Here is a 12,939-nt window from a genome sequence, read left to right as displayed (position 1 = left end):
TGAAGTTTGAGAACAACTGGATTAGCATTCTGGACGCTTCAGTCAGTCACGTGATGAGCCCACCTGGGAATTACAGGGTGAGATGAGAAAGAGGGAATGGACTTAGTTGTGTCCATGGCTTCTCACTAGCCGCCACCTTCCCTCCTCTTGTTCTGACTGGCCTGTGCCTTGAAATGTCTGCAGAGTTGATTCTCTCTCCTGTCTTCATTGGATGTTGGTAACTTGAAATGGATTCACCCCTCTGAAGACAGGCTGGGAACCACTGGATTAGGATACAGTCTCCTGATTCTTGTTCAGTGTACTAACTTGCTGTTTTTTTGACAGGGAGTTAGTCCAAAGAGTCTGAAACACTCTCCTGAAGACCCAGAAAAGCATTCTTGCTTTGCTTTATTTGTGAAATTTGGCAAAGAGGTAATTTTTAAATGATTTATTTTAGTGTTATCATGAACTATTTTTAAATGAATGTTTATTGAAAAAATCCTAGTGATCATAAATAATTATTTTAAGAATTGGGGCTGGGTGTGGTGGCTCATGCCCTAATCCCAGCACTTTGGGAGGCTGAGGTGGGCGGATCACAAGGTCAGGAGTTTGAGACTAGCCTGACCAACGTAATGAAACCACGTCTCTACTAAAAATACAAAAATTATTCTGGCGTGGTGGTGCACGCCTGTAATCCCAGCTCCTCAGGAGGCTGAGGCAGGAGAACCACTTGAACCCCGGAGGCAGAGGTTGCAGTGACCTGAGATTGTGCCACTGCTCCAGCCTGGGCGACACAGTGAGACTCTGTCTCAAAAAAAAAAAAGAATTGTGTCGGGTCAGGAGACTGGGGGAGGAGAATTGCTTGAACCTGGGAGATGGAGGTTGCAGTGAGCCAAGATAGTGCCACTGCACTCCAGCCTGGGAAACAGAGCGAGACTGTGTCTCAAATAAATAAATAAATAAAAATAAAAACAAAAGTGTGTTTGCTAAATCTAGAGTGGGAGTGAGGTCCTAAAAAAACTAGTAGAGGAAGTTATTTTGCTTCAAAAGTCCCTCATTCAGGCATGGTGGCTCAAGCCTTTAATCCTAGCACTTTGGGAGGCCAAGGTGGGTGGATCACTTGAGGGCAGGAGTTCAAGACCAGCCTGGCCAACATGGTGAAATCCCATCTCTATTAAAAATACAAAAAATTAGCCAGATGTGGTGATGAGTGCCTTTAATTCCAGCTACTTGGGAGGCCGAGGCAGGAGAACCGCTTGAAGGATGGCAGAGGTTGCAGTGAGCCGAGTTGCACCACTGCACTCGCCTGGGTGGCAGCACGACTCTATCTTACAAAAAAAAAAAGGCCCTCGAGCTCTCTTAGCGTAATTCAATTGAGTGATGACAACTCAAAATGAAATAGATTCTTGTTTTTCCATGTAGTAGGTATTAAGCATTTCAACAAATTAACTTTCCTGGAGGTTAGTGTGTAATTTGTAAGTGAATGTGGTCATGTCAATAAAGACTACATGCCCATTTTTGTATTTGAGAATAGGGCAAATTCTTTTTAGTTGATTTTCAAATGTAGGCTCTATTCAGATATACATTATTGTCTTCTTTCTTGTTAAGGTGGCAGTTAAAATGAAGCAATACAAAGATGAACTTTTGGCCTCCTGTTTGACCTTTCTTCTGTCCCTGCCACATGACATCATCGAACTCGATATTAGAGCCTACATTCCTGCGCTGCAGGTAGGTGTTGTCTTGACTGTTGTGAGTCCCAGAGCACATGGAAACACCACGCTCTTGCCAAGGCAGTCCCAGCAAGCGTTTCCTCACAGGCGTACCCGGGTCAGGGTCTGTTTCTGCCACTTACTGGCTTTGGGACTTAGACCCTTGGTGACTCTGAACTGCACTTGGAGGTCGATGTGAGAGTTAAACCTGTGTGTCTTGAAAGGCTGCGGTATACCACAGCCACAGAGACAGCTGCTTGCTTTCCTCCTAATTACCTGGACTGCACACTCCAGCAGTGTCGGGTGTCCAGCAATAAAAAGGTGTATTCATTAGAAACCACAATTACATGGTGTTTTTTTTCCTTTAAATCTTTTATTTCTTATGTTTTAGTTTAACTTGTTTGTGTTAACATACAGATGGCTTTCAAACTGGGCCTGAGCTATACCCCCTTGGCAGAAGTAGGCCTGAATGCTCTAGAAGAATGGTCAATTTATATCGACAGACATGTAATGCAGCCTTATTACAAAGACATTCTCCCCTGCCTGGATGGCTACCTGAAGACTTCAGCCTTGTCAGGTAAGGTTTAGAAGAATTACGATGTGTATTGTAATTAAAATGGAAATGGAATAACTATAATAGGTAGGACTGTATTTTTGCAACTTCTGAAATGTAAACCCAACGTGTTCAAAATATGTTTGATTGCTATTTTTGTAATTTCCCTAATTTCTCTGACTCTAATTGTGATAAATATAGTTGAGGTATTAAAAATATTTTTCATTTACTCCCTTATAGCTTACTAAGATTTATAAAATCTTCAAAGACAAGGACTGTCTTAAATACCTTTAAATTTTTATGGCTCCTAATACACTGCTTTGCAAAAAAATTTGTTGAATAAATCAGTGAGGAATTAAAAACTTCAGAAAATTCAATAGTGATTTTGTATTTTTACTTTCACTAGATTTTTATTGCTTTTTAAAACATAGCTGATGAAGCACACTAAGGGTAGCTAATTAAGAATTGGGAAAAAAGTGTCATCATAGAAAAAATAGGTTTGGGAAAAGAGTCAAAGGAAAAAATTATCTGTCCAGGTAAAAATATTACTAGTCAAGAAAAAAAGTAGGACTTAAGAGTTGGGATGGGGCACAGACTTACTTAAACTGGAGTGAAAAGAGACCTTGTCATCCAATGCAAGCGAACAGATTCCATTGGGAGAAAGACTGAAGTATTTGTAAGAATTTAAGCTTTACTATCTTCAAAGTAGAAGTCAAGTATTAATTTGTAAGGTTTTTTCCTTCATGAGGCCAAAAAAAGAAATACAGAAAAAAAATTGTGAGGTTTTACTTATATAAATCGTTATTTTATTGTTAAATCTTACTGGCTTGGAAACATTAAGTAAAAGTTGTGTGACAGATTTCATGCACTGTGTCTGGTTTTTGTGACATCCGCGGTACATATGCAGAGTTCATGAAGAAAAGTCACAATTTTTTTTTACAGATTGTAATAACAAGTATGTTTTAGAGACCAAAATTACAAACTAGTTGATCTTTATAGCTTTTAAAATTCACATTTATGTAAGGAGTGCCATAATTTGAGTGTTCGTGACAAATACATCACTTAGTAAAATGAATGTATCCGATAGCATATATCTTTGTAGTATTTAATTTTCTTTTTTGAGTTCTGTTAATTAACTCATTGAAAAGATTTGTATTAGATTAATAAAGGAAGTTACTGTGATTGTTTTAAAGGATTTGCCTGGGCCGGGCGCGGTGGCTCAAGCCTGTAATCCCAGCACTTTGGGAGGCCTAGACGGGCGGATCACGAGGTCAGGAGATTGAGACCATCCTGGCTAACACGGTGAAACCCCGTCTCTACTAAAATATACAAAAAAAAAACTAGCCGGGCAAGGTGGCGGTCACCTGTAGTTCCAGCTACTCGGGAGGCTGAGACTTGAGAATGGCATGAACCCGGGAGGCGAAGCTTGCAGTGAGCTGAGATCCGGCCACTGCACTCCAGCCTGGGCGACAGAGCGAGACTCCATCTCAAAAAAAAAAAAAAAAAAAAAAAAGGATTTGCCTGTTAAACATATACTCTATCTGGATTATTCGATCCTTGAGAAAAACAGAAAGTAAGCAACATTAGGTGACAAAACAAAATCTATCATGTTAGAGATGAAAATTAGTGTTTTAATAACTTTTTTTGATATATCAAACTTCCAGAACAGTTGCAGTAACAGTAAAAAGAACTCTATGAGTTCTCTCTGGATTCACCAGTTATTAAGATTTTGTACCATTTATGTTATCGCCTGTACTTTCTCTATTGTGTGTTTGTGCATGTTTTTACATTTACATGGGACATTTTTTTCGGAACTGTTTGTGAATAAGCTGAAGGTGTCATAGATCTTGAAGACTTCATTGTATATTTCATTTATTTATTTATTTATTTATTTATTTATTTGTTTGTTTGTTTGTTTGTTTTTTGAGACGGAGTCTCGCTCTGTCGCCCAGGCTGGAGTGCAGTGGCCGGATCTCAGCTCACTGCAAGCTCCGCCTCCCGGGTTTATGCCATTCTCCTGCCTCAGACTCCCGAGTAGCTGGGACTACAGGCGCCCGCCACCTCGCCGGGCTAGTTTTTTGTATTTTTTAGTAGAGACGGGGTTTCACCGTGTTAGCCACGATGGTCTCGATCTCCTGACCTCGTGATCCGCCCGTCTCGGCCTCCCAAAGTGCTGGGATTACAGGCTTGAGCCACCGCGCCCGGCCCATTGTATATTTCTTAAGAGTGAGAACATTTTTACATAACAACAGTATTATTATCAAAATCAGGAAAGATAACATGGATACATATTCTTCCAAGTAACAGTCAATAGGCACATTTTTCACTTGCCCTGTTAATTTATTTTTTTAGCTGCATTTTTCCTGGTTTAGAATTCAGTGTAGGATCATGTGTTACTTTTAGTTGTAACTCTTTAGGCTTTAATGTGGGATAGTTCTTCAACCTTTCTTAGTTCTTACGATTTGTCATTTTTGAAGACTGCAGGCCAGTTAGTTTGAACAGTGTCCTTCCATGTGGGTTTGTCTGATGTTTCCTCTTGGTGAGTTTTGGGCTATGCCTTTTTGACAGACCCTGGGTCCTCTTCAGGACCCTTGGTGTCTTTGCTGGTTGTTTCCACTCTAACCATTTGGTCAGTGTTTGCATCATCTTTTTGTGGTCATCGAGTTACTATTTTTCCCTCTTGTGAGTTAGTAATTTGAGGCATTCCACACTCCACTTCCTAAAGTGATCAGTCCTGAGGCCTTTAGGTGGTACAGAGGAAGGTAGATGCTGGGCAGGGGGAGGTCCCAGGTGCTCCCGAGGGCGTGAGGAGGTCATCCCCCACGGGGTGACCTGGCATGGGGTTTACCCAAGCCAGATGAGGCACCCACGTGTTGGGACAGCTGTCTGGGATGTCGGGGTGCACCCAGGAGGGTGATGGAGGTAGTAGTTTGGTTACACACAGGGGATTGAACAAATACGTAAATTCATTGAGAGTAAGGGAAACTAGGTTTCTCATGTTGGAGTGAGCTACAAATACAGAAAGACAGGAAATTGGAATGGACACTGTGGAGCTGCATTGGAAATGGGTATATCAGTGTGAACCCGTTGTCCTCCTCCTCCCTCTGCGTCTCCCCAGTTATATATGTGTGTTCACATATGGATGCATCTAAATAAATGTGGAAATAGGACCGAGAGAGAGAGTGTGTGTGTGTTTGTGTGTTACATATACTCTGACCTCTGAAGGCACCTGCCTAGGAGTGTGGTACCTGAATAGTAACAGGCAAACTTGGCACCCAGGTCATGGCCTCCAAATCTCATTTTCTTTTTCTTTTTATTATTAATTTTTTGAGACAGAGTCTCACTCTGTTGCCCAGGCAGGAGTGCAGTGGCATGATCTTGGCTCACTAAAACCTCTGCCTGCTGGTTTCAACTGATCCTTCCACCTCAGCCTTCCAAGTAGTTGAGACTACAGTCATGCACCACCACGCCCAGCTAATTTTTGTATTTTTAGTAGAGTTGAGGTCTCACTGTGTTGACCAGACTGGTCTCGAGCTCCTGACCTCAAGTGATCTACCCACCTTGGCCTCCCAAAGTGCTGGGATTACAGGCGTGAGCTACCATGCCCAGACCCACACCTCATTTTCCATTAATGGAACCAGGACTCCTTGGTTCCAACCTGGGGCCAGGAAAATATGTTATGAACCCAGAATACTGTGTTTTATAGAACATCCAGAAAGTAAGGACCTGTTAAAAGCATGATGGGGGAAATGTCACAGGCAAAATTAGTGATGATTTGAGCATCAAAATAAATAACTTTAGAAACATTATAACCCATGTAATCAAATAGGAAGCAGTGAGCATATACAGATATAAATAAGTAAAATGAGTGAGTTAAAGTTTCCTAGTGGTTTTTTGTTTGTTTGGTGTGTAATAAGTTGTTATAAACTTAGCTTAAAATAGCACCCAATGATTATTTCATAGATTTGTAGGACACAAGTCCAGATGGGCTCAGCTGGGTTCTCTGTTCAGTCATATGACTGAAATCAAGGTGTTGGCTAGGCCAGGTTTGTTCACTCCCCATTGAGGTTGTTGGCAGGATTCAGTTCCATGTGATTGGAGAACCAAGGTTCCTGTCTCTTTGCTGACTGACAGCTGGAGCATGATTCTCGGTTCGTGGAGGCCTCTGAGTGTCCTCCTAGGTGGCCCCTACACCTTCACAGCCAGCATGGCACTTTTTGAAGTACCATGGTTTTAAAGTACCTCACCCAAACATGTACTAATGATTGAGAGTGAAAATAGTGGCTTTACAGCAGAGACACCTGGTAGAGCCCTTCTCAGCCCACTGACTAGCAGTAGGACTTGTGGGCCACACGTGCATCCTGATTTGGCTTGCTGAGGGGGAACTCAGTGCCGCTCTGAACCTCTCCTGTCAAAGACACATGGCCTGAATCTCCTTTTTCAGACAGCGAAGTCAGCATAAAGCTCAGAAAATTTTTCGGATAAGACAGTGAATCTTTGCTGTCTTGGCAGATTACATACAAAGAATGACTTCTTGGCCGGGCACAGTGGCTCATTCCTGTAATCCCATAACTTGGGTGGATCACCTGAGGTCAGGAGTTTGAGACCAGCCTGGCAAACATGGTGAAACCCTGTCTCTACTAAAAAGACAAAAAATTAGCCAGGCATGGTGGTGCACACCTGTAATCCCAGCTACTTGGGAGGCCGAGGCAGGAGAATCACTTGAACCCGGTAGGCGGAGGTTGCAGTGAGCTGAGATCGCTTCATTGCACTCCAGCCTGGGCGACAGAGTGAGATTTCGTCCCAAAAAAGAAAGAAAAAAGAATGACTTCTCATGGTATAGGCAAAGGCCTTGATCAGTAAACCAAAGAACCAAACTTTTCAAGGTTAAGTCACCTTTGCTAAAAATTTAACTCATTTAATATTATCTTTTCAGGCTCAGATAGTCACTTTCTGAGATTTGTCCTATGTTGTGTCCTTTCATATTCTGAAACCAATTGACACAACTTTCAAATACCGGTTCCCAGGGAGTCTGGGAGATCAGAACTATTCTCATAGAAATACTGAGATGTTATGCATGTTAACATAACCTCCAAATCAATTAATAAGTTTTTAAAACATTATTTCTGTTTCCAATATTGTAACTGCTGCTAGTTCTAACCCACAAAACAAAGATTTATGGGGGTAAGTCCCAATTCTGGCAAAAGATCCAGACACGAAAAAGTCTGAGACTCACTGTTTTATGAGGAACTACCCTCCTTACTTAAAAATGAAAAGCAGGCTGGGTGCACTGGCTCACACCTGTAATCCCAGGTACCATTTTGACTGACCGAGGGATGAGGATCACTTAAGGCCAGGAGTTCGAGACCAGTCTGGGCAACATAAGGAGACCTTATCTCTACAAATTGTTTTTTTTTTTTTGAGACGAAGTATCGCTCTGTTACCCAGGCTGGAGTGCAGTGGCGCGATCTTGGCTCACTGCAACTTCCGCCTCCCCGGTTCAAGCAGTTCTCCTGCCTCAGCCTCCCAAGTGACTGGGATTACAGGTGCGCACCACTGTACCTGGCTAATTTCGTTACAAAAATTTTAAAAATTAGCTGGATGTGGTGGTGTATGCCTGTGGTTTCAGCTACTTGGGAGGCTGAGGTGGGAGGATTATTTGAGCCTGGGAGGTTGAGGCTGAAATGGGAGGATTGCTTGAAGCTGGGAGGTCAAGGCTGCGCTGAGTCATGATTGCACCACTGCACCATAGCTTGGTGACAGAGTGAGAGCCTTCTCAAGAAAGAAAAAAGAAAAATCAGACTGGGTGCTGTGGCTCACACCTGTAATCCAAGAAAAAAGAAAAATCAGGCTGGGTGCAGTGGCTCACGCCTGTAATCCAAGCACTTTGGGAGGCTGAGGTGGGCAGATCACATGAGGTCAGGAGTTCGAGACCAGCCTGGCCAACATGGCAAAACCCTGGCTCTACTAAAAATAGATAAATTATCTGGGTGTGGTGCACACTTGTAATCCCAGCTACTCGGGAGGCTGAGGCAGAATTGCTTGAACCTGGGAGGTGGAGGTTGCAGTGAGCGGAGATGGTGCCATTGCACTCCAGTCCAGGTGACAGAGCAAGACTCTGTCTCAAAAAAAAAAAAAAAAAAAGCATGCATGCAATTGTATTTCTGTACTATTCTTCTAATATAGCCACACAACGACTTGTTAATTATATAACATACTAAACTCATGGTTCACCTAGAAAACTGGAGTGAGTAATTGAGAATAGCCTTACACACTAGCAGTATGTCAGACTCATGGAGCTCACAGATACCACTGTCTGCAGCCCCCCAAGAGACAGCATGTACATGCCTATTAGCATGACCCAAGGTTCCTACCTTCAATGGCCTATAAAAGCGAAAAGGAAAAGCACATAAACATAAAAATTGTGCCTTTTCATCAATATTTCAGTATTCTATTAATATTTTACTTAGAAATTATCAAAGTACCCAACCATCCAAAGTATCCATTAACTCAGTCAGTCCAAGGTTGCAAATTGCCTAAAGATAATAGTCTTCCAGTTGGCATGCTACACAATATAATTACTGGGGAAATAAAAACTTTACCCAGGCCGGGCGCGGTGGCTCAAGCCTGTAATCCCAGCACTTTGGGAGGCCGAGGCAGGCGGATCACGAGGTCAGGAGATCGAGACCATCCTGGCTAACACGGTGAAACCCCGTCTCTACTAAAAAATACAAAAAACTAGCTGGGCGAGGTGGCGGGCGCCTGTAGTCCCAGCTACTCGGGAGGCTGAGGCAGGAGAATGGCATAAACCCGGGAGGCGGAGCTTGCAGTGAGCTGAGATCCAGCCACTGCACTCCAGCCCGGGCGACAGAGCGATACTCCATCTCAAAAAAAAAAAAAGTTTACCCAGGTAATGATTCAATTTAGTTGGACATAAACTTATTACATTTTTCATAATCTTTTTTTTTTTCCCCCCCAAGATGGAGTCTTGCTTTGTTGCCCAGGCTGGAGTGCAGTGGTGCGATCTTGACTCACTGCAAGCTCCACCTCCCGGGTTCACGCTATTCTCCTACCTCAGGCTCCCGAGTAGCTAGGACTACAGGCACCCACCTCCACGCCTGGCTATTTTTTTGTATTTTTAGTAGAGATGGGGGTTTCACCATGTTATCCAGGATAGTCTAGATCTCCTGACCTGGTGATCTGCCCCCCTCGGCCTCCCAAAGTGCTGGGATTACAGGCGTGAGCCACCGCACTCAGCCACATTTTTCATAATCTTAAAAGTTATATGTGACTGTTTCAGATGTTGAAAAAGTTCTGGAGATGGATGTGGTGATGGTTGCACAACACTGTGAATGTAATCAGTGCCACTCAAGTATATACCTAAAAATGGTTAAAAGAGTGCATTTCATGTTATGTATATTATACCACAGTTTTAAAAAATGTTATTGAGAAGTAATGTTAGCTTATTAGCCGGAATAACTATAGGGAAAACAAACACAAGTAGAATAAAGTGTATGTTCGTATTGTATTTAATACTGATAGATAAAATAGACTTATATAAACCAAAATATTAAACTTGTCTGTTTACCACAGATGTGCCTTAATTATGTGAATCTTCCTAAATGATCCCAAATTGTTTTCTGTATGATTTTTAAAGTCTAGCACATTTAAAACACTGTTAATTCAACTTCCTTATTTTTGGAGAATTTTAGGAATGCTCAATTTACATATCTGTATAAATCAGAACAGAGATCCTTTAAGAGACTTTATAATCTAATTTATCAATCCCCTCCAAATACTGGAGAACATTATACACAAAATTAGATATAGGTCTTTGTTGATTATAGACACATATTTGCAAAGACACATAGAGAGCTTAGTAAATAGTTTCAGTTCCACAACTTGAGCCAAAAACCAGGAGATACAGACATTGCCAAGACCAGCCAGCAGTGCTAGAGGAATTAAAGACACAAACACAGAAATACAGAGTGTGGAGTGGTAAATCATGGGGCTGACAGCCTTTGGAGTTGGGAGCCAGGAACAGAGATTTACCCACATATTTATTGACAGCAAGCCAGTGATAAGCATTGTTTCTATAGATTATAGATTAACTAAAACAGGAAACAAAGGGATGGGCTACAACAAAAAGGATGGGCTGAAATAAAGGGTTGGGCTCTGGCTAGTTATTTGTAGCAGGAGCATGTCCTTAAGGCACAGATGGCTCATGCTGTTGTTTGTGGTTCAGGAACGCCTTAAGTGGTTTTCCGCCCTGGGTGGGTCAGGTGTTCCTTGCCCTCATTCCAATAAACCCACAACCTTCAGCGTGGACATCATGGCCATCATGAACATGTCACAGTGCTGTAGAGATTTTGTTTATGGCCAGTTTTGGGGCCAGTTTATGGCCAGATTTGGAGGCCTGTTCCCAAATGACATAGAAAATGCTGAATTGTCCAGATATCAAAGATCTGTTTTTTCCAATGAACTAAAAATTCTTAACTTATTGGAGCTCAAAAAAAAAAAAAAAAAAACCTCACTAAAAACTAGATTCTCTTATCATCTGTGGCCCATCAGAGAGTAGAACTCTTTAACATCTACCCATAGAAGGTCACCAAACAGACCACACAATTATAGAAAGGAAAAGAACTAGCTAGAGAGACAGAGCAGAGGTAAGATCCCACTGCCAGGGATTCATTCTGGAACCAAGAGAAGACTTGCTGGGGTTAAACCACCGGGAGGTGCCCTTCCACAGTGCCGCTCACCTGGCTGTGTCAGTGAATGCACTGGACATCTCAGAACTGTTGGAAATGACTTTATAGTTGTAGAACTATGACTGCAGAGAGAAAATGAACATGTGTCAGAGTTTAATTCAGCAGTTAATAAAGGAAATAGTAAAATGGTACAACTCGGTCCCATAACCTGAGTCTAATCATGAGAAAATATTAGACAAATGCAAATGGAGAGACCATGTATAAAATTACTAACATATGATTTTTTAAATGTCCAAATTATGAAATGCAAGGAAGTACTGAAGAACAGCTTCAGTCTAAAAGAGACTAAAGAGATAGGTCAACTAAGTGCAATATGCTGTCCTGAATTAAAAACATTGTTAGGTGAATGCTGAACTCTGAGTGGTGCTAAGGAGTGAATGTTGGTAATCTGGTTTGGATGGTTGTGTGGCAGTTGTTTGGGAGGCTGTCCTTGTGGAAAACACACATTGAAGCATTTGGGGCAGTGGGGTGTTGAGTCGGTCACTTACCCTCAGTGCTTCAGGAAAGAAATGATATACTCTTCATCCTCTGTAAGTTTATGATTGCTTAAAAAAAAAGGAATTTATTATATGGGGTACTTTAACACTGTAAATATTCTTGTTCCTCATCAAGCTCACCATAATGGTTTTAGTATCCACTGACAATTCTTCTGAATCAGGTATTACTTTGATGGTTGCAAAATGGTGATTTTCTACCCCTATCATTTCTTTCATCCTAGTTGATGTTCTGCAAGAAACAGTTTTCCCTGTTATTTATTTATCTGTATTAGTAAGATTTGTGGATTCTTATTTTTTCAGTGGGTCTAATCTTTTGCCGTCATGATTGGTTTTGATGCTCACATCGTCCCAGATTTGGCCCGAGTGTGATGCGCGGGAGCCACTCCTGCGCCATGAGATGATTCATGCTCTTCTCGACCCTGGAGTCAGACACTTCCCAAGGAGCCATGTTCCGTTTGTCAGACACTGATGTTTAAAAGCAACCAACATTTATATTTTTTGTTTTAGAAACTTAGTTTTGTTAAATCATAATTTAGGATTTTAATGTTTCTATTTGACAGTATAGTTTGTTGTCGCTAATGTGCATTAAATGAATGAATGAATGCTATTTTAAATTTATTTTTGTTTACTATTGATAGATGAGACCAAGAATAACTGGGAAGTGTCAGCTCTTTCTCGGGCTGCCCAGAAAGGATTTAATAAAGTGGTGTTAAAGCATCTGAAGAAGACAAAGAACCTTTCATCAGTAAGAAGTCCTTTGTATTTTCTGTACCTTACATAATGCAGAGATCAGATTCTAACACTTGTGAAAAGTAAAAATCTTCATTTAAAATGTTAGTTGTTTTTGTATGCAAAGTAGAGTACAATATAAAAATAATTTTAATATATTGGCCAGTCATGGTGGCGCACACCTGTAATCCCAGCACTTTAGGAGGCTGAGGTGGGTTATTGCTTGAGCTCAGCCTGGGCAACATAGGAAGACCCTGTCTCTACTAAAAAATACAAAAAATTAGCTGGGTGTACTGGCGCATGCCTGTGGTCCCAGCTACTTGGGAGGCTGAGGTGGGAGAATCACCTGTGCCTGGGAAGTTGAGGCTGTAGTGAGCAAGATCACACCACTGCACTCCAGCCTGGGCAATGGGAGTGGCCTGACTCAAAAAAAATTAATATATTTTTAGCAATGAAAATATAAACTCTATTACCTGTTTTTTTTATTTTTTTGGTCTTGTTTTTCTGTTCATCCCTGCCTTCAAATGTATTTAGTGGATAATAAAAGGTAAATTGGTTCATATTAAATAAGCAAGTCAGAATACTGATACCAGGGATATGTAAGACTTTCATTTATGCTTAGATCTTCAATATGTCATATTATCAGATTCAGTTTGTTCCAGTTTTCTTTTTTGTTGTTTTATGGCTTTTTGGTGATAATTCCT

At 41.4% G+C, this 12,939-nt stretch overlaps 1 protein-coding gene across 4 annotated transcripts in view; it reads left to right on the top strand.

The window, feature by feature from the left end:
• Positions 1-12,939, top strand: part of PRKDC (protein kinase, DNA-activated, catalytic subunit) — a 189,868-nt gene that overhangs the window by 29,628 nt on the left and 147,301 nt on the right. For all 4 annotated transcript variants that reach the window (XM_015145330.3, XM_015145328.3, XM_015145329.3 and 1 more), the window contains exons 19-22: positions 325-411; positions 1,588-1,707; positions 2,106-2,265; positions 12,145-12,251. In XM_015145330.3, the coding sequence (XP_015000816.2) occupies positions 325-411; positions 1,588-1,707; positions 2,106-2,265; positions 12,145-12,251 (474 nt within the window). The remainder of the gene's footprint in view (positions 1-324; positions 412-1,587; positions 1,708-2,105; positions 2,266-12,144; positions 12,252-12,939) is intronic.

This window comes from Macaca mulatta, chromosome 8 (genome assembly GCF_049350105.2).
Source record: "Macaca mulatta isolate MMU2019108-1 chromosome 8, T2T-MMU8v2.0, whole genome shotgun sequence".
NCBI lineage: Eukaryota > Metazoa > Chordata > Mammalia > Primates > Cercopithecidae > Macaca > Macaca mulatta.
The sequence above is the reverse complement of the archived record's forward strand: the minus strand, read 5'-3'. Positions and strand labels throughout refer to the sequence as shown.